Source organism: Microcebus murinus, chromosome 7 (genome assembly GCF_040939455.1).
Source record: "Microcebus murinus isolate Inina chromosome 7, M.murinus_Inina_mat1.0, whole genome shotgun sequence".
Lineage (NCBI taxonomy): Eukaryota > Metazoa > Chordata > Mammalia > Primates > Cheirogaleidae > Microcebus > Microcebus murinus.
Window position 1 is genome coordinate 78,859,295 of NC_134110.1, and position 25,269 is coordinate 78,884,563.

At 38.1% G+C, this 25,269-nt stretch overlaps 1 protein-coding gene across 4 annotated transcripts in view; it reads left to right on the forward strand.

Annotated features, from left to right (window-relative positions):
• Window positions 1-25,269, forward strand: part of TPD52 (tumor protein D52) — a 211,280-nt gene that overhangs the window by 80,834 nt on the left and 105,177 nt on the right. For 2 of the 4 annotated variants that reach the window (XM_076005202.1, XM_076005199.1), the window contains exons 3-7: window positions 11,148-11,296; window positions 12,933-13,034; window positions 14,121-14,147; window positions 20,234-20,275; window positions 21,860-21,908. In XM_076005202.1, coding sequence (XP_075861317.1) covers window positions 11,148-11,296; window positions 12,933-13,034; window positions 14,121-14,147; window positions 20,234-20,275; window positions 21,860-21,908 — 369 coding nt within the window. The remainder of the gene's footprint in view (window positions 1-11,147; window positions 11,297-12,932; window positions 13,035-14,120; window positions 14,148-20,233; window positions 20,276-21,859; window positions 21,909-25,269) is intronic. The other 2 variants (XM_076005200.1, XM_076005201.1) reach the window with 2 other exon arrangements.

The window sequence follows — 25,269 nt, forward strand, 5'->3', positions numbered from 1 at the left end:
TCTTGAACTCCTGGCCTCAAGTGATCCTTCTGCCTCAGAGAAGTTTGTTTTTATATGAGAAATGTATATACGGGCAAAGCGGATCTGAAAAGTAGGGTGTGAAGTAGGAAATGGATGAGAGGAGTACTGGCGAATATCTTCTAAGGAACCTCACTGATGTCTGATGCACTTGACTCTTCAGCTGCATCAGTGACTTTGTTCTATCCTTGGCTGTGTTGTGGAGATAGGCACTTTTAAGCCTCCTTCCTCCCTCCGTTCCTCTTTTCCTTCCTTCCTTCCAACCATCTAACTTCCTTTGTTCCAACTTCCATCCTTCTTCCTCCTTTCCTAATTTCCTTTCTTCCAAGACATTCATGTAACATAAAATTAACTGTTTTAAAATGTACAATTCAGTGGCACTTAATACATTCACAGTATTGTGCAACTGTCACCTCTTTCAGGTTCCAAACATTTTCTTCACCTCTAAAGGAGACCCTTGCACTCATTAAGCCTCAGTCTCCCCTCCCCCAGCTCCTGGCTACCGTTAATATGCTTTCCGACTCTCTGGGTTTAACTATGTTTTGAATTTTTATGTAAATGGACTCATACAGTATGTTACAAATCATACAGTTTTGTATCTGGCTTTTCACTTAGCATGTTTTTGAGGTTTGTCCATGTTGTAGTGTGTCTCAGCACTTTATTCCTTCTTATGGCTGAATTATACTCCATTGTGTGTGTCTGCCACATTTTATCCATTCATCTGTCGGTAGACATTTGGTTGGTTTCCACCTTTTGACTGTTGTGCATAGTTAGCTAGGAATATTTATGTATAAATACTTGTTTGAATACCTAGTTTTCGTTCTTTTGCATATATATATATATATATATATATATATATATATATAAATGTGGAATTGCTTTTGCCATATGCTTATGGCTTAACTTTTTGGGAGAATTGCCAAACTGTTTTCCATAGCAGCGATGCCATTTAATGTTTCTATCACCCATTTTTCCACATCCTTGGCAACTTTTGTTATTTTCTGTCTTTTTAATGATAATCATCCTAGTGGGCATGAAGTGGTATCTCATTGTGGTTTTGATTTGTTTCCCTCATGACTAATGATATTGAGCATCTTTTGATGTGCCTATTGGCCATTTGTATATCTTCTTTGGAGAAATGTCAAGTCATTTGCCCATTTTTAATATTGGTTTGTGTGTTGAAAAGTATGAGTTGTGTATATATTCTGGATGCTAGACCCTTATCATATATCCTGAGTAACAATTTTTTAAAAATTATCCGATATATGATTTGCAAACATTTTCTCTTATACTCTAGTTTATCTTTTTACTTTCTTTTATAGTGTTCTTCAATGCACAAAAGTTTTTTTTTTTTTTTTTCAATTTCAGAATATTACAGGGGTACAAATGTTTTGGTTACATAAATTGCTTTTGTACAGTTTGAGTCAAAGTTTTAAGTGGGCCCCAGCTCCCAGGTAGTGTGCGTTGTACCCATTAGGTGTGAATGTACCCATCCCCCCCACACCTGCTTGATTTCCAATGAATGTTATTTCCATATGTGCACATAAGTGTTGCTCTATTAGTTCCAATTTAATGGTGAGTACATGTGGTGTTCGTTTTCCATTCTTGTGATACTTTATTTAGAAGAATGAGCTCCAGCTACATCCAGGTTAATACAGGAGGTATTAGTTCACCATTTTCTTTGCATAAAAGTTTTAAATTTTGATGAAGTCTGATTTAGTTTTTCCTTTAGTTGCTTGTGCTTTTCCAAATCCAGGTCATGAAGATTTATCCCTGTGTTTTCTTCTACGACTTTTATAGTGTTTGTTAGTACATTTAAGCCCTTAATGTATTTTAATTTTTTTTTTTTTTTTTGGAGTCAGAGTCTCATTCTGTTGCCTGGGCTAGAGTGCCATGTCATCAACCTAGCTCACAGCAACCTCAAACTCCTGAGCTCAGATGATCCTTCTGCCTCATCCTTCCGAGTAGCTGGGACTATAGGCATGTGCCACCATGCTCTGCTAATTTTTTCTCTGTATATTTTTAGTTGTGCAGCTAATTTCTTTCTATATATTTTTTAAGTAGAGATGGGGTCTTGCTCTTGCTCAAGCTGGTCTCAAACTCCTGACCTTGAGCAATCCGCCTGCCCTGGCCTCCCAGAGTGCTAGGATTACAGGCGTGAGCCACCGTGCCTGGCCCTATTTTTAATTTTTGTATGTGGTTTGTGGTAGGGGTCTAACTTCATTCTTTCACATGTGAATATTTAGTTTTCCCAGCACCATTTACTGATAAGAACATTTTTTCCCAAGTGAATGTTCTTTAGCATTCTTGTAAAACAGACAAAAAAAATCAGTCAACCATAGATTATAGATTTATGGGTTTATTGCTGGACTTCATTACATTTGTCTATGTGTCTTCTTTTGACAGTACCATCCTGTTTTGATTATTAAGTTTTGAAATCTACAAGTCCTCCACCTTTTTCTTCATTTTCAAAATTGCTATTCAGGATCTGTGCGATTACATATGCATTTCAGAATCTGTTTTTCAACCCACCAGAAAAAAGCCATTAGGATTTTGATAGGGCTTGCATTGAATTTGTAGGTTGATTTGGTGAATATCACTATCTTAACAATATTAAGTCTTCTAATACGTAACCATGGAATGTCTTTCAATTTATTCAAGTCATCTTTAATTTCTTTGAGCAATGTTTTATAGTTTTCTGTGTACAACTCTTTTACTTCTTAGTTACATTTATTCCTAAGTATTTTATTCTTTTTGAGTATAAATGGGATTGTTTTTTTAATTTCCTTTTCAGATTGTTTATTGCTATTATAGAAATATAACGGAATTTGGCATGTTGATCTTATATTCTGTAGCTTTACTGAATTTGTTTATGAGCTTGAATACTTTTTTGTGAATTATTTAGGATTTTCTATACATAAAATCATGCCATATGTGATTAAGTATAGTTTTAATTTTCCTTTCCAATTTGGATGCCTCTTATTTTTCTTGCCTAATTGTTCTGGTTGAAACATCCAGTACAGTGGTGACTAGCAGTGGTGAAAGTGAGCATCCCTGTCTTTTTTCCTGATCTTAGATGGAAAGCTTTCAAGTGTAATGTTTTATCCATGTTGTAGCACATATTAGTATTTCCTTTTTATGGCCAAACAAGATTCCATTTTATGGACATATCACATTTTGTTTATCCATTCATCAGTTGATGGACATATAATTCTTTGAGAAATCTCCATATTGTTTTCCATAGAGGTTGTACTAATTTCCAGTCCCACCAACAGTGTATAAACGTTCCTTTCTCTCTGTATCCACTCCAGATCTATTATTTTTGGACTTTTTAATAAAAGGCATTCTAACAGGGCTAAGGTGATATCTCATTGTGGTTTTAATTTGCATTTCCCTGATGATTAGTGATGTTGAGCATGTTTTCATATGTTTATTAGCCATTTATCTTCTTTTGGAAAGCTTCTGTTCATGTCTTTTGCCCACTTTTTAACAGGGTTAAAAACAGGTTTTCTTGCTTGCTTGTTTGAGTTCTTTGTAGACTCTGGATATTAGCTCTTTATCAGATACATAGTTTGCGAATATTTTCTCTCACTCTGTAGGTTGTCTGTTTGCTCTTTTGATTGATTCCTTAGCCATGCAGAAGCTTTTTTATTTAATCAAGTTCCATTTATTTATTTTTGTAATTGTCATTGGGGTCTTCTTCATAAATTCTTTGCCCAGGCCAATATCTAGAAGAATTTTCCCTACATTTTCCTCTAGATTCTTTATGGTTTCATGCCTTACACTTAAGTTATTTTGTCTATCTTGAATTAATTTGTGTGAGTGGTAAGAGGGATGGATCCTGCTTCATCCTTCAAAGTGGAACTGTGGTTGTCCCAGCACCATTTATTGAATAGGACTTTTTTTCTTCAGTGTATATTGTTTGCTTTGTCAGAGATCAGTTGGCTGTATGTAGATGGTTTTATATATGTATTTTCTGTTCTATTGCATTGCTCTGTATCTCTCTTTTTGTGTCAATACCTTGCTGTTTTGGTTTTTATAGCCTTGTGGTATAGCTTTGTGGTATTTGAAGTCTGGTGATGTGATGCCTCCAGATTTGTTCTCTTTGCTTAAGAGTATTTTGGTTATTCGGGCTCTTTTTGGGTTTCAGACGAAGCACAGAATTATTTTTTCTAGATCTGTGAATTATGCTGTTGGTATTTGCATGGTGATTGCATTGAAACTGTAAGTCACTTTGGGTGCTATGGACATTTTAACAATGTTGATTCTACCAATCCATGAGCGTGATATACTTTTCCATTTGTTTGTCTTCTGTGATTTTTTTCCTCAGTGTTTCATAGCTCTCTTTGTGGATATCTTTTGCCTTCATGGTTAAGTATATTCCTAGGTGTTTTATTTTCTTTGAAGCTATTGTGAATGGTATTGAGTCTTTGATTTGACTCTCAGCTTGACTGTTACTGGTGTACAGAAATGCTACTGATTTATGTACTTTGATTTTGTAACCTGAGACTTTGCGGAATTTAATCAATTCCAGGAGTTTCTTGGTAGAATCTTTGGGGTTTCCTAGATATAAGTTCATATCATCAGCAAAAAGCAATAGTTTGACCCCCTCTTTCCCAGTTTGGATACCCTTTATTTCTTTCTTCTGCCTGGCTGCTCTGGGTAGGATATTTTGAATGGAAGTAGTGACAGTGGGCATCCTTGTCCCATTCCATTTCTTAGGGGAATGGTTTCAACTTTTCTCCATTCAGTAGGATGTTGGCTATAGGTTTGTTACCAATGACTTTTGTTATTTTGAGGTATGTAACATACCTTGTATGCCTAGTTTGTTGAGATTTTTTTTCATGAAAGGATGTTGGATTTTGTTAAATACATTTTTGCATCTATTTAGATGATCATATGATTTTTGTTTTTAATTCTGTTTATGTGGTGAGTCACATTTATTGACTTGCATATGTTGAACCATCTTTATATCCCTGGAGTGAAACCCACTTGATCCTAGTGAATTATCTTTTTAATGTGTTGTTGAATTTGGTTTGCTAGTATTTTGTTGAGATTTTTGCATCCCTGTGTTCACAAGGGATATTGGTCTGTAGTTTTCCTTTTTTTGTTCTGTCCTTCCCTGGTTTTGGTATCAAGGTGATACTAGCTTCATAGAATGAGTTAGGGAGGATTCCCTCCTTCTTGATGTTCTGGAACAGTTTCAGTTGAATAGGTGCCAGTTCTTTTTTGTAGGTCTGGTAGAATTTGGCTGTGAATCTGTCTGGTCCTGGGCTTTTTTTTGTTGTTGTTGAGAGATTTCTTATTACTGATTCAATCTCACTATTCATTATAGGTCTGTTCATGATTTCTATTTCTTCCTGATTAAAACTTGGTAAGTTGTGTGTTTCCAAGACTTTATTCATTTCCTCTCAATTTTCTAGTTTGTGTGCATAGAGGTGTTCATAATAGTATTGGATGATCCTTTTTATTTCTGTGGTATCAGTTGTAATGTCTCCTTTTTCATTTCTGATTGAATGTGTTTGAATCCTCTCTCTTCATCCTAGCTAGTGGTCTATCAATATATTTATCTTTTCAGAGAACCAACTTTTCATTTCAGTGACCCTTTCTATTTTTGTTGGTTTCCATTTCATTTAATTGTGCTGTGATATTTGTTATTTCTTGTCTTCTGCTAGATTTGGGCTTGGTTTGTTCTGGTTATTTTAATTCCTTGGTGTGTGACATTAGGTTGTTAATTTGTGATCTTTTTAATATAGGCATTTAGCATTATGAATTTCTCTCTTAGCACTGCTTTTGCTGTATCCCAGAGTTTTTTTGATAGCTTCTGTCACTATTGTCATTTAATTAAAAATGTTTTAATTTCCATCTTTGTTGACCCAAAGATCATTCAGCAACAGGTTGTTTAATTTCTATGAATTTGTATTGTTTTGAGAGTTCTTCTTAGAACTGATTTCTGGTTTTATTCCATTTGACCTGAGAAGATCTATGGTATGATTTCGATTTTTAAAATTTGCTGAGACTTGTTTTGTGGCCTAATATATGGTTTGTCTTGTAGAATATGCCACGCACTGATGAGAAGAATGTACATTCTGTGGTTTGGGTAGAATGTTCTGTAAATGTCTGTTAGGTCCATTTGTTCTGGTATCTTATTTAAGTCCAGTGTTTCTTTGTTGATTTTCGTCTTCCATGATCTGTCCAATTCTGTCAGTGCTGAAATCTCCCACTATTATTTTGTTACTCTTTGTTTTCTTAGGTCTAGTAATATTTGTTTTATGAATGTTTTATGGGGGTTCCAGTGTTAGGTACATACATATTTAGGATTGTTGTATCTTCTTGTTGAATTGCTCCCTTGATCATCATATAATGACCGTCTTTGTCTTTTTCTAGTGTTGTTGATTTAAAGTCTGTTTTATCTGATACAAGAATATCTACTCCTGCTTATTTTTGGTTTGCGTTTGTGTGGAATATTTTTTTTCCACCCCTTGAGTCTGTGAGAATATGAGTTAAATGAGCTTCGGGAGACAGTAGATATTTGGGTTGTATTTTTTTTTTTTTTTATCCATTTTGTCAGTCTATATCTTTTAAGTGGGGAATTTAGAGCATTTGTAATGTTAATAACAATAAGTAAAATACTGTTCCAGTTCTAGTGTTGATTGTTACCAGTTGCTTTGTATTCTCCCTTTGTAATTGTTTCATAAGAGCTGTGAGTTCTTACTTTTTTACTGGTGAGTAGTAGCCGTTTTTTTGTTTTTTACTTTTTTTTTAATAGAGCACTTTTGAGCATTTCTTGTAGGACAGGTCTAATGGTGACAAATTCCCTTAGTGTTTGCTTGTCTAGGAAAGACTTTATTTCCCCTTTCATTTATGAAACTTTGTTTTGCAGGATACAAAATTCTTAGCTGATGGTTATTCTGTTTAAGAAGACCAAAGATAGGACCCCAGTCCCTTCTGTCTTAGAACATTTCTGTTGAGAAGTCTGCTATTAGTCTGATGGGTTTTCCCTTTAAGATACTTGATGTTTTCATCTCCTGTGTGGTAAGAGTTCCTTCTTCATACTGACTTTGGCCAGTCTGATGATTGTTTGCTTTGGTGATGCCATTTTTTAAATGAATCTACTGTTGAGCTTCTTGTATCTGAATGTCTAAATCTTTAGCAAGATCAGGGAAGTTTTCCTCAATAATTCCCTCAAATAGATTTTCCAGGCCTTTTGCTCTTTCTTCTTCTCCCTTAGGGATACCTATGATTCTTACATATTTTTTGTGCTTTACATAATCTCATATTTCTTGGAGACATTTCTCTTGGTTCTTCCTTATTTTTGACTGATTGTGTTAATTGAAGAGAGTTGTCTACAAGCTCTGAATTTCTTTTCCTTTTTTTTCTTTCTTTTTTTTTAGCATATTATGGGGGTACAAATGTTAAGGTTACATATATTGCTCTTGCTCCTCCTCCCCCCAAGCTCTGAATTTCTTTTTTTCTGCTTGGTCTGGTCTATTTAAAATTTCCACTGCGTTTTGTATTTTCTTAAATAATTTTCTTTTCCAGAAGTTCTATTCATTTTTTTTGTTAATATATCTATCTCTTTAGTAAATTTTTCATTCATTTCTTGAATTATTTTTCAGATTTCTTTGTGTTGGTTTTCTGTTTTCTCTTGGATGTCATTGAACTTCCTTATAATCCACATTTGGAATTATCTGTCATTTCAGTATTTTCATTTTGGTTGGGACCCATTACTAGAGCTTGAGTGATATTTTTTTTTTTTTTTTTTGGGGGGGGGTTGGTTCTTTCACTCTGATTTGTCATACTTTCAGAGTTCTTGCAGTGATTCCTTCTCATCTGGAGCAACTACCGTGTTTCCCCGAAAATAATATCTACCCATAAAATAAGCCTTAGCAGGATTTCTAAGCATTTGTGCAATATAAGCCCTACCCCGAAAATAAGACCTAGTGATGGGCATGGCTACACAGAGTATCTGCACAACCCATGCATTTCGTCGTGGAGCAGTAAAGAAGACGAGCAGCCCTTCTCATTTGTGCCATCGTGATAGCTACTATTGCAGAGGTGACTGGAAAGATGTGGGCAGCCCCACCAACAATGTCAGCTCCCCCGTCAGGTCCTGGCCATGCTGTGCGTGCTGCAGACTGAGGCTTTGAGGGGAAAATAACATGTCTCCTGAAAATAAGCCCTAGGGTGGCTTCTTAAGGAAAAATAAATATAAGACCCTGTCTTATTTTCGGGGAAACACGGTATCACTTGTTTTTGAATTTTCTTTTGCTTTGATGGGACTTTTCCCCCTTCTCTCTTAAGGGTATGCCTGTAGCATATGTTGGGTTAGGACCTTTGGCTTTGCTTGTGGGTACTTTGATAGGGGTCTAGGTTATAGATGGCTACTTTGGTTCTAGAGAGCCTTAATGTTTCAGTTTTCTCAATTGCTAGTTATTTGTAGGCTGTAGCAGTGGTGTACTATGTGGGTGGGCAGATTTCCTGCCTCTTATCAAGAAAGGGAGATGAAGGTCTTTGAAATTTTTTTCTTTCCCCAGCCCTGTGGACTTCTTAACAGTATGAATTCTATTGGGATGTCCAGTTTAATCTCCAAGTTAGCAGCTGGTGCTTGTGGTTGAGAGTCAGCCATGCCCCATATGATTGAATCAGTAAATGCTGTATTAGGCTGTGTAAGTTGTCCTCCCTGCCAGTAGGTGGTGCTTATAGGAGAAGGCCAGCTACGGTGGCATTTTGGGGGCCTGTGTCCTGCTCTAGTTGATCAGGAGAAGCATTGGGATGTTCCAGGTGGTGGGTGAGGCCCCGGAGCTCCCAGGGGACTCCTTATTCTCATCCGTAGCAGAGGTGGGTGGAGGAGTGAGGCTGCGCAGGGGTGGGTTGGGAGGGCCACTGTTCAGGCTCCACAAAGGCGGGCACAAGGGCTGTCTCAGCAGAGCTCAGGGGTTGCCTTTGGGCTGCTGGGGAAAGCCACTGGGAGGAGGCTGAGGCAGCCCCACCAGGCGAAAAAGTCTGCTTGTTGGGGAGGGGCAGTTTGGAATTCATAGTCCAGCAGGTAGGCGTGCATTTCACTCTTCTGCTACTTCCCTTTCCTGCAGATTTCGCTCCAGCATCTGGCCGCAAGCAGCCGCCCAAAGCACCCTTATCAGTAATGCTGCTGAAGGCTGCAACTTCTCTGCGTGGTACCCCCACCCCCGGCCCCGTACTGAAAGCATGGCTTTCCTGTGGGGGGGTCAGATACTTAGCAACAATGCTGCAGCTCATACCCATGCCATACTCTCCTTTTGATTCTGCCCACCTGGATTCCCTCCTGTCTCAAGATCAGTTCACAAATCTCTCCTCTGTGCCCCTGAATGATATGACCCAGTGCTGGGGGTGCAGGATCTGGCCTGCGGACCTGTCCTCTGATCCCTTGAGTTCAATCCCTGACTGTGCCAGGGAGAAGTGTGTGGTCCTGAGTTTCCCGTGGAGTACGTAGGCAGGCTTAATGTCCCTCCACCTTGGGGTATGCCCTGCATTAGCAGCAGTGGGCGGGGGAGGGGAGGAGAAGAAGAAGAGTTGGAATGGAGGAGAGCTGGGACCTTTGTCCCTTTGTTCTGAGGCCCCCCCTGGTGTGCTGCACTCTCCACGCCTGAAGGCAGCCTGCCCTGAGTGTCCAAGCTCTGGGGTCACACACAGTTCCCCAGGACCTACCAGGCTCCTGTGGCTACTACAGTCCGAGCAGGTTTTGGGCAGTGTCTGTGTGGGATTTAGTGAGGACAACTGAAGGGCTGAAGCTCCCTGGGGAGAAGAGAGGCGCACAATGGGTGGAAAAATAGTTTGGCATCCACTGCCTCCACTCAGGTCTGTGGTGAAGGGGGAGTGACCCCCAGAGGGCTGGTAGCCTGGTGCTCTGTTCTCAAGAAGCTCACTGATGGCAGCAGCACTTGGGCTTGTGCAGGGAGAGGGCCTCTCTGGCAGTTCAGGAGCCTGCAGCCTGCCAGAGGTGCGAGGGAAGGAGAAACAACACCGGCACCTACCTTCTCCATGGGGCTGCAAATTCCTTGGCAGTGGATTTCTGCTGAAATCCTGTTCTGTTCTGCAACTTCTTCCTGTGGGATCTCCAGTAGGTTCTGGCACTCTTCCCTCTGAATGACACCTGGGCTATGCTTTTTCATCTGAGACTTTCTCCTCTTCCTGAGATGATCTGGCAACTGATATCTCTGGTCAGCCATCTTGCCTATCCTTTTTGCCGGTGAAAGAACGGTGTTGCTAACGGGCTAACGAGAATGTAAGTTTCTAACTGGCAGCCACTTAGAGTAGCATAAACCCTGCCTCTAAGGTTAGTAACGTGAATATCTCTCCTGCAGAGATGTTTACGTAGCAATTAAAAGAATAATTAATTGGATTTGGTTGTGGGGGGTTTGTTTGTTTTTGTGGGTTTTTTTCTGTTGAGTTGTTTATTCTATTCTGCCAGTCTTTTTTTTCTTGTCTTCATAGCTTCTGCTTGCCATTTTGGCTTCCTTAAGTATATATAAGCTTTCTACAACATCTCATCATCTCACTGTGTCCTACCTGTCCTTCAAGGCGTCTTTCTTCAAGTTTTTCCGTCTTCTACTCATTGTCATCTCAGTTCTCAAACCGTGTTCCTGGGTGACAGAGACTGGTTAGTTGAGTACCTCTTTTCACACCAGGCTCACCACTGATTCCTGGCCACTTGGTGGGTGGCTGTCCTTGGGTCATGGGCCCACCTCTAACCACTTAGCTCAGTCTGGGCCATCATCAGTAACGGGTCCACACGGGACTTCTGTAGGGCTCTCTCTCGGGGAGACAGTTTGATTTATTATGGCTGTGGCTGTGGCAGACATGAAACTGACATATCTAGTATAAACTCATAGGAATTAGGTAAGAAGGTTGGATTTGGGTTTGGCTTGATTAGGTGTGTTTTGGTCGGGGATGGACATTATTTTGATTTGGTATACAAATTTGGTATACAAATTTACGTAACATTATATGTGGTTTTTAAATAGAAAGATAAATAAATTGAAAAAATGTTTTAAACATAACTCTACAATTTTGGGTATAGTTTTGCACTTATAATCTTAATTTACTGAATTACCCTTGCTGTATTCCCACCCCAACCCCCTTCCTTGTAGGTAGAAGAAGAAATCCAGACTCTGTCTCAAGTGTTAGCAGCAAAAGAGAAGCACCTAGCAGAGATCAAGCGGAAACTTGGAATCAGTTCACTGCAGGAACTAAAACAGAACATTGCCAAAGGGTGGCAAGATGTGACAGCAACTTCTGCGTATGTTCCCTTGATTATACGTTTTTTTAGGAAATATAAGGGACGCTTTTGCTCACCTGGGGAGGGAAAGAGAAAGATGCTTCTGCAGCTTTTCTTTGGACCACATGGGGTGTTTTCTTTCCAATTCTCAAGTGTACCTGCCTCTTTTGTAACTTTGGTTTTCCAGACTATTTGTTCTAGGGAATAGAAAGAAAACCAGCCTCATATGTGAGTTGAACAAAGAAAATTCAAGTTCCAAAAATTTATATATTTACTTGCCAAATATATACATTGTGTTATTTAATCCTCACGATAACCCAGTAGAAGGGGTGGTGGGATCACTCTAGCTAAGAAAACAGGCTCGGATACCGGTAACTTTTGAGGTCACATACCTCTTAAAATATGAAGTCAGGGTTTGAATTCAGGTCTGGAACCATTTTTTTTTTTTAACCCTGCTCTGCATGTATTAGAAGATTCTTGGGTCACTGTCTCTGATATGTGCTCGTGGCAGAGTCCAATCTCTTAAGCTTTTTGTCTTTTTGATCACACATAGTTATGTTTTAGTATTATCATGATGCAGTTTCGTTTCCTGGCACAAGGAGGAGCAAGCTTCTAGCAACAGATTCTGAACTGCTCTGTCTCCTGTATTCAGGCCCATCTGCTAAGCTGATGAGCTTAGAGTTGTTTCATAATTTAACGGTCAGCAGTGAAGCCAACTGCATCTGACATGACAGTACTCAGGTGCCCATTCTTTTGGTCCATTTTCTATCGATGTAAGTTGACAATGGGAAAGCATGCAGGAAACTAGTCTTTGACTGTATTACATTAAACCCCATTTATTCTTGGTATTTGATCTTGGCAGGGTAAGTAAAAATGCCTGAACATTCATTTCAGTAATATGGGAGTCTTAACCTTTTTGGTAGATACCATATTCTTTTGTTCTGTGTTTTTTTTTTTTTTTTTTTTTGGTGGTTTTTGTTTTTCTTTTTTTGTTCTCCGATCCCTGGGTAGCTGGGAAGGAGGTGGTAAATTACATCTTTGCATTATAGCAAATATCATACTAGAATCATTTTAAGTATTATATCTTTTACATAATATGCTGAGAGCCCAGCAAGTCCTTATTTGGTAGCTATACAGACATGCAAAATTTTAAAAAATTCTTCATGCCCATAAAGTATATTTGGATAATTAAATACACATGGGGGGCCTGCTCATCTCAACCTGCTTGTTGCTTCTGGCCCCTTGTTTTTAGGAGGTCAAGTTGTAAAAGGCATCTGAGGAATTTTATTTCATTTTTGTTTTGTTTGGCTTACATGAAAAAGGAAGGAACAGGTGGTATAATTTCTTTCAGATTTTGGCTCATTTTTGTTTTTGTTCCATGACTATTTTTAGCCCTCACCCTGACTTCATTGGCCCTGCCTTGCTAGGCCTCTGTGTTTCCGGCTGGACTAGAGAACTGCAGAACATTGTGCCTGAGATGATGGTTAAAGTATAAGATGCTGCGATGATGCTACGGAGGTAGTTATGAAGGATCTTAGAAGTTGTTAAGAATACTTTTTTTAAAGAGTTCTCCAATAGGTGGTGACCACTGCACTTGAAATAATTGATGTTGGAAAAGTTAGCTGACTTTGCTCTGTTTGTTTATAATTTCATGCAGATACAAGAAGACATCTGAAACCTTGACTCAGGCCGGACAGAAGGCTTCAGCTGCTTTCTCATCTGTTGGCTCCGTCATCACCAAAAAGCTGGAAGATGTAAAGTATGTCTTCATTTTTCCTTGCTTACTGAGTAGCTAAGGCAAATGAAACTGTTACTGTGGTTGCATTTGTTTCCTGACTTTGGCTCTGGCCGATGCTGGATTCTTCTGTTAGCATGAGGGAGAACACTCCTTCAAACCAGGACCTGAAATGCTCGCCTCACTTCTCTTAGGCATAGCATTCTAACTTCAAAATGATCTTCTCATGAATCCATTTAAGGTTGTTGAAAAATTCTGGTTGTGAACGTCTGTGTCTCATTTTCAGTCCTTCATGAGCATCAGGGTAAGTATGTCTCTGGTGGTTGCAAACTTGTGATTGTGGGCAGAGCCTGGTGTCTCACTGGGGAAGAGTACAGGAGCATTGAAGTGCACACTTGAATTGAGGCCTGGCTTTACTTTCTGTGCATGACATTTTTATACCATGATGCGATTACAACATGCCCATTCATGCACTGATTTGTACTAACCTATGAGCCATATCTCCATCATGCTTAGGCCCAAATCTTGATTTTTTGAGCCATTGCTTTTTATTTGCCCTCTGTATTTAGCTTAGTCTGCAGAATTTTCCTTGCCATTTTGATAAAACCGCTTCATGGTACTTTTGTGTCCCCTTCTTCCCACGTGGATTAGAATATTGCTGCCAGTGACAAATGTGGTTTAAGTGAGCTTCTGTTGGCATGCAAGATGTGTGTTTTAGAACAAAACAAAACATGACAAATGCTCAGATTGCATGGCTTTGTGTTTTTCATTTTTTGTGGGGAAAGTAGATTTTACAACCAGAATTTTGTCAGTTGAATAGGTCAATTAATGTGTTACACTTTGCACCAAAAGAACTAAATTCCTTGCTTTGTTATATTTGGACTATCATCATTCTGAGCGTAATGTAATAAATAATAGCTTTCTTGAACTCTTTTGACAATTATATATACATCTATTAGGTGCTTTGATTTCTTTTTATGCTGACTGAATTGTGTAGTACTTTAGAGCCCAGGTAAAACATTATACCACTTTTTAAAAGTAGGTTATTTAATTGTTTTAGATTTATCAGAACTTCCTTTCTTTTTTAATGCTTACTCTGGCTTCTTACAGATTGCAAGCCTTTTCACATTCCTTTAGGTAAGGAGAGTTTGAACCATCACTGCAGTCTAGCAGTTGCTTAAGACAAGTATGCTGAGATTAGATGATCATGCCACGTTGGTTGGTCATGTTTGTCCACTACATAATTTTTCTTGCATTTGGAGTATCTTTTTCTCTAGTGAATTCCTAATTTCAAGGGAGGATTTCTTGTATACCATGAGTAATGTATAAATTAAAAGAAGTATTTGACACTGTAGTTCAAGGGGTATGGAAATGATTTTGATGTTTCTTTTTTACTTTTTTTTTTTTTTTTTGTAAAAAGAAGCAGCTTTACCATGGCATGCAGAATTCCTCCCTTTTAATGTCTGACTTTGTTTGTTTGTTTTTGATGCTTTTGTTTCTTTGGTGCTTTTGTAAGGATGTTGGAATTCTTCACCTGGGTCTTATTATGGAGTTGTAATAGAGTGCATATGCACTGCTTCATGCTGTTAGTCTTCCATCTTATATGGGTTACGCTACTTTTTCTTTTTTAATTGTGGTAAAATATACATGAGCTAAAATTTGCCATCATATGGCATTTTTAAATACTTGTTTTACTAGCTTATAGTTTTGTATTATTTTATTATTTCTTTTAACTGTGCGTGTAAGGCAACTTTATGGTTTGCAAAAGGGAAGAGTTTATTAGGCTAAAAAGAAAGCACATTGAGAAGATGTTAGCTCAGATCATGCCTTATAGAAAGAGACTTTGTGATGCTGAGCAAACCCCTCCCCTCTCTCCCTTGCAGACTGATTATTCATTTAGTTGTTGGAGGAAACTAAGGTGGAGGAAGGCATTTAGAGTGTAAGCAGGAAGGATAATATTATAGTAGTCTTCACCTCTGTTCCTATTAATGCAAATTGCCTTCTCAAGCAATTACTTGTGGGAGTGTAGCTATTTGGCTTCTTAAGGAAGCAAACAGGTACTTATAGCTCCTGTCTTGGTGACATTTAGCCCTGGAAGTCAGAGTAAATCATAAGGATATATAAGCTCTAAATGTTGAATTATTTAAAATGAAAATTATGCTTTAAACAAAAAGTTGCCAATAATAGGAGGTGATTGTGTATCTCTGGTGTTCAATTAAAAATGGCCTAAATGCTGTAGGTAACTGAATACACATTCAGTCACAGAATCCATTCTGCTAACATTAGTGTGTCTACTGTGGACAGGACCCACGGAGATAAGCACAAAACAGACACGGATTTTATTACAGCTTAAAATCTTTGAGCGGAGGGGGAGAAGAAAGTGGGGTCTTGGGATGAGATAAGAATGAAAGAGCCCTGTTAGTACCTGGTTATAAAATACCTGGTTAGATGTGATATAAACATGAATATAAAATATAAAAATATGTAAGGGCTATTGAGAACTATGTTTCATCAGTACATATCAGTGTTCTTTTTTTATATACCTTTAAAAAGATTAAGCAAATGTACCTATGTATGGCTCAATATGTTCTGTCTTATTAATTCATCAGAAACAAAAGTTTTGCTGCTTTTTTCTGGCTCCTTATATAGTCACTTTTCCCTTTTGAAAAATATAATTGAGATTATACATTACCATTTTCAGTCTTGCTTTTAATGAATATATATTGCATTTTAGTATGTGGAGGTTAAAGTAAGGCTTGTGATTAAAAATTGGAAATGGCCGGGCGCGGTGGCTCACGCCTGTAATCCTAGCTCTCTGGGAGGCCGAGGCGGGCGGATTGCTCAAGGTCAGGAGTTCAAAACCAGCCTGAGCAAGAGTGAGACCCCGTCTCTACTATAAATAGAAAGAAACTAATTGGCCAACTGATATATATATAAAAAAATTAGCCGGGCATGGTGGCGCATGCCTGTAGTCCCAGCTACTCGGGAGGCTGAGACAGAAGGATCGCTCGAGCCCAGGAGTTTGAGGTTGCTGTGAGCTAGGCTGACGCCACGGCACTCACTCTAGCCTGGGCAACAAAGTGAGACTCTGTCTCAAAAAAAAAAAAAAAAAAAATTGGAAATGACAGAAGTAAGATTATCTTTTGAAAGTTAAACTGTATAATTCATACAGATGAAAGGTTACGTAAAGTCTCTTTACAAAATAATTTCTAGGCCAAGAAGTCCTGTTTGTAATCTGATTTAATGTGCTAACATATGTAAAGAAAAAACACATCTTTTTAGATCATGTAAGTCACAGAGGAAAATAACTAGTCATGTTCCCCCAAGAACTGTCCAAGGAGAGGGAGTTTGGACCATAGATTTTTGAGTGTTCCAATCCCAGCAGCAAGTCCTTTTCTTCCATGGAGATGGATTGTAGGAGGTTCCTTTGCAGAGTGCTGTGAAACAGTTGGTTAATCTCACACTTTGTTCTGAGTCCATCTTACCTGACAAACGTATGCCAATGATTTCACTCTCTAAGGTAGTTATGGATATAAAAGGAGAAAATATACTATTAATAGTTTTGCCAACTTGAATGTATTAGACTAAGCAACAGTTGTTATTTTACGTAGTCAATTAGTACTTGGGATTTAGATATTTGCCTTATGCCTTAGTTTGAGGGTAGGGAGAAATATATATTTTTTGGTTGCTAGCTTTGGAGCTGGCTGCAACTGGAAAGCTTTAAAAGAGTATATTCTAAAATGAAGTGATGTTAATTTGTGTTTCCGTTAAAATCATCCTTTATAACAATGACGGTTACCACTTATATGGTCGGCAAGACTATATATATAATACTTCTAAAGTAGGTGCTATTATTGATATTACAGATGAGGAAACTGAGTCAAACTGAGTCATAGAGAGATTGCACTGACTTCCCCAAGGTGGCACAGGAGGTGTACATAGCTGATGGCCAGGATTGGAACCCAGCACACCCTAGGTCCAAAGCCTGCACTGTCCTCCTGTGCTTCCCCAGAGCAGTGATGGTTTAAGACAGTGCCCCTTTATGCACTACCAGCAGTTACTTTGGACAGTAACTACTGGCACCACCTACGTCAAGAGATTGTGTGAAGGCAAAATGTAATAATAATATATAGATAGCTCATAAAAGCATGCCTGGCACAGAGTAAGCATGCCAACATGGTAGCCATTAACTCTTCCTTCTCTTCCTCCACCTGCTACTACCTCCTTGCTTCTCCTTCCTCTACCTCTCCTCTCTTATTATTAGAATGAAAAGATCAAATAACTGTAAGAAACAAGGAAAATTAAAAACAAATCAGTTCAGCTTTTTAAAAGAATAACTTTTTCAAAGTAAAAGCAAATACAGTAAGATTGAAAAGTACTCCATGAGTGAATAGCAGGTTGTCCTCTTTTTTTTCTTCATTGTTTTGAGGAACCCAGGTTTACGTTCCTACTTTGACTACAGATTAAAATAGTCGAGGGTTACAAATCAAGGTAGAAAATTTTAACAAAATTTGCTTTATGCATAGTAACTGATGCTCACAGCCTGTCTGTTAGTGGTAATTCTGGTCCAGCAGCAACCTGACTTTTTGCTTTTGAAGTTTTCCATCTTATATTTAAACTTGAATGAAATTAGAGAGGATGTACAAGTTGAGGCAAGTTGAAGTTTCGTGTAACTTCCCGTAGAGAAGAGAGACAGGGCCTATAGTTAGATTACAACTAGCTACCAACAAAATGGAATTTCATCTAATATTGGTTGTGGAGAAGATCCAGTACTGGATAGAATTGAAACTGATACGTGCTTCTTATTCTTCCTGCTAAAATAGCTACCTCAAAAGCAGGGAAACCTTGACTTTGAATCTCTATTAATTGATTTCATTCTCTGATGGGTGTATTTATCTCACAATAAAGCAAAATATAACACACACAGAAAGATGCTCAAAACCATTCAATTCAGTGATTTTTCACAAAATAAATACCATATTTGAATCACTTCCTTGCCTTCCCTTATATATTACCACTTAAACATATTAAGTCAGTAAGTGCTGGTTAAAGTGGTATAGAATCCAAAGGATTAAATGTTGGAGGAAGCAGTCTTTTATGTAGGGGCTCAGGGACAATGACTAGAATTAACTCTGAATTTCTGAAGTGTGCACTTTACCCATTTCTCAATTTTGATACTATCCAATTCAATGTATGAGTCCCATGGACAAGGAATGTATCACATGTTTGGCCATTACTCACCCTCTGTTGCCAGAATTTGGTAATCTCTACCAAAATGAATGTTCTAGTGAAGAGTCTTTTGATTATTAGGAACAGAAAACTATGTCAAGTAGCTCAACTAAAAAGGAGAATGTGTTGCACAGAAACAAAGTTCTTTTGTAATCTAAGGAGAGGAAAGGAAAAGCCCAGGCCCCACCTAAACCAGCCCTGCTCACTGGAAAATTGACGTGGAAGCTTCCAGGAAGCTTCCAGAAACCAAGGAAACTTAAGAAACCCGTTCTTCTTCCACCTTGCCCTATTCCCTGCACGATCATCTCTCCCTCATTTCCTCTACCTCTCTCAGAAGTGCTTATATTCTATTTTTTTCTTTGGGAACTGGCTTCCTCTGTGTTCTTGCAGCTTTCACCTTCAACATCTAAGTCTTTGTAACTTTCTAGCTGAAGTACCTGCCACTAACTGATCCAGCAGCCTTAGTGTCCTAATTACAATATGCCAGGATGAGAATCTTCATTGTCCTAACTCCTTTTTCTTTTTTAACCAGGAGGTTAGCTGTGATGGGTGGTGCTCCACTGATGCAGTTATGGCATTAGTTGTGGTGGAGGGTAGTGTGTGGCAGTGTGGCTGTTCCAGGCAGCTTCTTTTGAAGGGTCTGAGGAAGGGCAGGTGATATTTGGAGTTGTGGTGGTGTATATTTATAAGGACGTTTTTGGTTAACCTCTGTCCTTAAAATGTGGGACCAACACACTTTAGTAGATCAAGTCGAAAAATAATTAGCAGATTCCTCCCAGAATAAATTGTAGTCTTATACCCAAGGTGTCAACCACCAACATGTAGCATAGAGAGAATGCTGAGTTACACGGATCTTTTCTTGTTACAGAAGACATCAAGTACAGAGACGTCTAAATATTTCGTTGATTATCTTGGTTACACAAACTGCCAGCATATTTTGATGGATATCAAGATCATACTCCATGTTATCACATATTACAAAACTAGAGTTGAGGAGCTATATTCAACACATTATCATTGGTAACAATTGAGTCTTTGAGAAAAATAAATTGTAAACACACAAAATACTTAAATGCAATTGAGAATTAATATTTTGAACTATCTATTTTACCCAAAGGAAAGATTATTTACCTAAAAAGCTGGATCAGTGATGAAAATATTATAAGCTAAGTAACAATATCAGCAGAATATAATGATTTTACAAGCCCCCAAATTAAGGTACTCTCATCTCGTGAGGAGGTTTCTATGGGAGATGGCTAAGAGTAGGTAACCTTAAACCTGAACAGTCAATGAACTGCGTTGTCCTTGAGTGAGATGTTGGTCCGAGTGAGATATGAGGCAAAATGTTATTTGAATGGCCTTTAATTCAGATGAAGTACAGTGTCTCTTATTGGAAAACTGGTACTATTTAAGATTACTACTGAGGCAGGAGATGCAATTTTAAAATCACTCAACGTTGTCAAATAGGCAATTGATTTTTGGAACCTTCCTGTTCTGGCCTGGGAACAAATATCTGAGAGAAAGTCGGCTGCAAGAGCCCTTCCCTGGCCTTGAGTGCCCGTGCCTGTGTGTGTATATGTGTGTCTGTGTGCACACTTCATTTTTGAGGGGAGGCGGTGAACATCAAATTAGGAGTCCCAAAGACCCAAGTCCTATTTTTGATTCTGCTGTGATCTTGGGTAAATCATTTAACTTTGGGGCCTTGATGCTATATGCCTTAAAGATCCAGGTAAAAGTGCTTTACAGTTTTCAAAGTGCTACAAAAATGCAAGATTGTGTTATTAGCTCTAATAACTACTAGGATTAAATTGGCTCCTGAATAAAAGCAAATTATGTTGAAATAATTTTGGATCCCCTCCACCTCAAAAAATAGATAATTCTTCATGTGCTGAAAGAATAAAGTGACTAGACAGCTATGTCTTTTTGGCTTTTTGTAATGTCAAATCACCACTATACTAACTTCATTTCTATTTCTTTTTAATGCTGCCCCTTAGTATACGCTCCATTCAACATTCAATTAGCATGCCTGCTATGAGGTAAAGTATATTTTTATGAAATGTAGTTGGTCTTATGCTTTCTTATTCTTTGCTTAGATGTTTAACCTGAACTGTCCTGAAGTAGGGGCCTAAAATTCTATTCTAAACAAACTGCATGTTTAACACTATCAATTTTCAGTTACTCTTTCTCTAATGTTGACATAGGTGCAAGAAATCCATTAAATATTTGGGAACTAAAAACAAAGAATTATTTCTATTTTACTTTGTAAAAACCCTTATTTTGTTTCATTTCTGAAATCTGTTTACTTGACAAAGTAAGCACTACTTGTCTAATAACCCTTTTCTTTTCCTGGATATGGGTGTCCCACCGCCTTTGTCTAAATTAGCTTTAGTTATGCTCCTCTTTTCTTCCATCCTCCCCATTTTCCCTTCCCTCATCCCAGTGTGACATTTGGAGCCAACCATGGTTTCATTCTATTATCTGCTTTTATCAGTAAGCACTTGCAAGTGGTTTGGTTCATATTGTTGTTAATACCTCACCTAACCTCTCTAGAAAGGCAGAGGATTTTTAACAATAGATACTAGATACTTGGCTTAAACTTTACAGTACATCGGAATCACTTGGGGTGCTTGTTAAAACCCTGCTTGCCAGGCTTCACACCTAGAGTTTCTGGTTCTGTGGTGGTGGGGCGGGGCCTGAGAATGGGCATTGCTAAGAGGTTCCCAAGAGTGGCTGCTGAAGCTGGTCTGGGGACCACGCTTTGAGAAGCATCCTCTTACACTCTTCTGCTGTCACCACTGTGGGAGGGAGGGAAACCCCTTGTTCCCTTCTTGGCCTTGTCATCTTGGTAGTAAGAAGGATATTCAATGTCAGGTGGCTAGGATAGCAGCTTTGGAAACCCATGTGTGAGAGACAAAGGCGCTATGATTCTACTTAATATGGATGAACAGAAGGCACCTGTCCTGTGGGATGAGTGTGTTCTCTCTGTCAGTTGGGGCAACACTGTGAAGTAGGCAAAGCCAAGTTTCTGTGCTTCTCCCTTCCTTTTGGTCCTTCCCCCTTCCTTTTTCCCTGTATATTATGCTGCTCCCTGGGAATTAGGATCCCTGGTATGGAAGTGTATGTAGTCTGCTTGTCTTGCTTGGATGATACGGTTTCACGTAGGAATCCTGCCAGGCAGGATGCCAATCTAAACAGTTTTAGAGTGTAGTGCCTTCACCAAAATTAAACTGATCTAATGGTGGCATTTTCTTGGACCATGACAAGTTGGTTGGGGAAGTGACAGAATTGATGTTTTACCTGACTTTGTTCCCTCTACTCACACATATACTTGACCTTGTCTATTAATGTATCACTTGTCTATGAATGGCTCTCTTCATGGAAGCAAAAGCACATTCTTAGAAATACTGCATCAGAAGTTGATAATCTTGCATCATAATATTTGTGTATATACCTGCACACATATGATACAGATATATATCTGTTCTTTTGCTGATTGAGAATAATGTCGAAGAGGAATATAATCTAATCATAAATTAAAGATGTTTTATAAATTGTTAGATTTTTTTTTTTTTTTTTTAGTATTTGTAATTTTACTATTTGTTTTTCTTTTCTCTCCATAGAAACTCCCCAACTTTCAAATCCTTTGAAGAAAAGGTTGAAAACTTAAAGGCAAGTAGAGAGATGAATAGGATCTTTGTGATACACTGCTTGGTGCCTTAACTTTTCTTTGGTGTGGGTAAATCATTCACATTAGTATTTCTTTCTAAAAATGTTTAAAGAACTTTAGGAACTCTTTTATGTTATTAATAGACATTTAAGATATTATGTATTCTTTTAATTAATATTTTTTTAGTGTATGTTATAGCACAGCCTGCTAAATGCTGAAAGGAAATGTACAATTTAGAAAGCAATAGCACTTCAGAAATTTGTGCTGCTTTTTGCTTTATTCATTTCAAATACTTTTGCAATTGGACAAAATCTGATATAAATTTATTATAGACAATTAAGAATAATATAGGAAGCACAAAAGAGAAAACAAAAAAATTGATCTGCCCACCCAGAGATTAATATTTGTATATAGTAGTACTATGCTGTTATACTTTAAAAAAGAATCAACCATATATCATAAACATTTTCCTGTACCATTCAGTATTCTCCTTCAGTATTATGTGTAATGGCTGCTTGTACATTACCTTATAATAGAAATTATTTTTTCGGTCCTCAATTATTGAACATTTTTATTAGGATGATGATGCCATGATTGTCATTGATAATTCACTATTTTTTTTTATTTCTTTGATTTTAATGGTGGTGAATATTTTCCCATAATGATTAGCTTTATTGGTTTTTAAATTGTATTATCTTAAAGATCATATTCAAAACTACAAAATCATCAAGTCTTTGGATCACAAGCAACCTTAAAAGGTCATCTAGTTCCCATCCACTACCTGATCCTTTCTACAGACACAGTTCATATTAATATTAATATAAAGCCTTATGTTCATTTTTCCTAACTAACTCTGATAATTACAATGGATATATTTTAAGGATTAAAAATAATATCTTAAGTGTTTTTTTAATAAATCAGCTTAAATACTCAGTTTAGTCTTTTAGAACTTTGAGTCACTTATATTTAAATGCATCTTTTAAAAACTATAGAAGCAGGTATGTTTATTAAAAGTGATCTGGATCTTTTTTTCTGGCACATAACAAACAGCACATACCTTTTCTGTTTGTGTGCAAATATATGAATGTTTTTCAAAAAGGAATCACACTGTACACACAGTCCTATGACTTGTTTATTCAATCTCCACTATCATGATGCTTTGCGAACCCATGAATGCAGGGAGGGACCTGGTTTTTTCGCTCACTGTTGCTTCTCAGGGGCTTAGAACACTCCGTGGTACATTGCCCGATATGTATTTGATGTATTAAAATATATCATAGTCATTCCAAGAGACCCGCTTTTTCTTCTTCTTAACGTCAAGTCATATATTTGAAAAGGAACTGTAGTTGCAGTAAGTCGAGGCTTACTGTATGTAATTCAGTTCTCAATATTGTTAGGACTGTTACAGCTTCTCCTCGAAATCTGCTGTAAGCATTAGTTTTTGAAATGGCTAGTTGGAAAGCCAGGCACCCTGTGTCCTTTTGATGTTGGAGATGAGGAGAAACTTCCAGGTCATTTATTATATACTCTCTTCCTGAATATGTTTAGACTCTGTAAATTGTAATCTTTTAAAATGTGACTAGGCACCATTCAGATTTTTTAAAAAGTAATTTTTTTTTTTTTTTTTTGGAAGACAGAGTCTCACTTTGTTGCCCAAGCTACAGTGAGTGCCGTAGTGTCAACCTAGCTCACAGCAACCTCAAACTCCTGGGCTCGAGCAATCCTCCTGCCTTAGCCTCCCGAGTAGCTGGGACTACAGGCATGCGCCACCATGCCTGGCTAATTTTTTCTATATATATTAGTTGGCCAATTAATTTCTTGCTATTTATAGTAGAGACGGGGTCTCGCTCTTGCTCAGGCTGGTTTCGATCTCCTGACCTCGAGTAATCTGCCTGCCTTGGCCTCCCAGAGTGCTAGGATTACAGGCGTGAGCCACTGTGCCCGGCCTTAAAAAGTAATTTTTAAAAAGTATAGTGTGTTAAACAGATATCCCAAGGAAGTTATAAAATAAAATTGTATGCTTGGGATATAATTTTGCTAAATTTATATTTAATTTTATTTTTTTATAAGTAGGACTTATTTATCTATTTATTTTTATTTTTTTTAGTAGGGACAGGGTCTCCCTCTTAGGCTGGTCTTAAACATTTAAGCTCAAGCAATCCTCTCGCCTTGACCTCCCAGAATGCTAGGATTACAGGTGTGAGCCACTATGCCTGGCCATAAATTTATATTCCATTGAACATCAGGTCTACACATACTACATTTGGATTCTGGATTGATTGATTGATCTGTGATTATTGAGTGTTCGTCATGTGCCATGCAGTGCAGTGAGTATTAGCCACTAGAGGTACCACAGTGAGCAAGAGAGATATAGATCCTTTCTATAAGATGTTCAGACAATTAAATAGGCAATGAAAATAAAGTGAAGTAAGGGCTATGACAGGGAAAGTTCAGGGTGCAATGAGGACAAGTAGTAGGAACCTCATCTACCTTGGCAGGAGGGAAGGTCAGAGAAGGTCGCTCAGAGGACACAGTAATATAAATGGAGACCTTTAGGTTGAGGGGAATGTTTGAAGCTTGGGGCCCCAGAGATGATGGTAGAGTGAATTAAGGTAGTACAGTGTGACAAAGTCTTGAGGTATTTAGAAGTGACAAATGGCAGAAAAAAGATTAATTGGATGTAGAACAAGATGGATATGGATCAAGGACAACTCCTAGGTGTTGAGTTGGGGCAACTAGGTAGGTGCTTACTGCCATTTAAAGTAGTCTTAAAAAAAGATTAGAAGGCCAGGGAAGGTGGTTCATGCCTGTAACCCTAGCACTTTGGGAGGCTGAGGCAGGAGGATAACTTGAGGCCAGGAGTTCAAGACCAACCTGAGCCAAGTACAAGACTTTCTCTACCAAAAATAGAAAAATCAGCCGGGCATGGTGGTACACACCTGTAGTCTCAGCAGCTTGGGAGGCTCACTGGAGCCCAGAAGTTTGAGATGCAGTGAGCTATGATGACTCCACTGCACTCTAGCCCGAGAGACAGAGCAAGAAGACCCTGCCTTAGGAAAAAAATATATATAGAGAGAAGGGGCCAGTTGTGGGGGAGGAGTTCAGTTTTAGACATGTTGAATTGCAAGGAATCTTGATATTTTCTTATAATTAAGGAATGTATTTTAGTAAATTCTATAAATAAATAATAGATATGCTATACAAATTTCCCAAACAATTAAAAGATATTTGGATGGGAAATCAAAAACAATGAGGGAAAATTTCAACTAGATTGTAGTTGTTAATGAGTCTCTGCCCAGTCAGTTAAGATTGAGCTAAGAGGAAGGTCAAGTTCACATCCCCTGTGAGCTTATTGCATCCTTG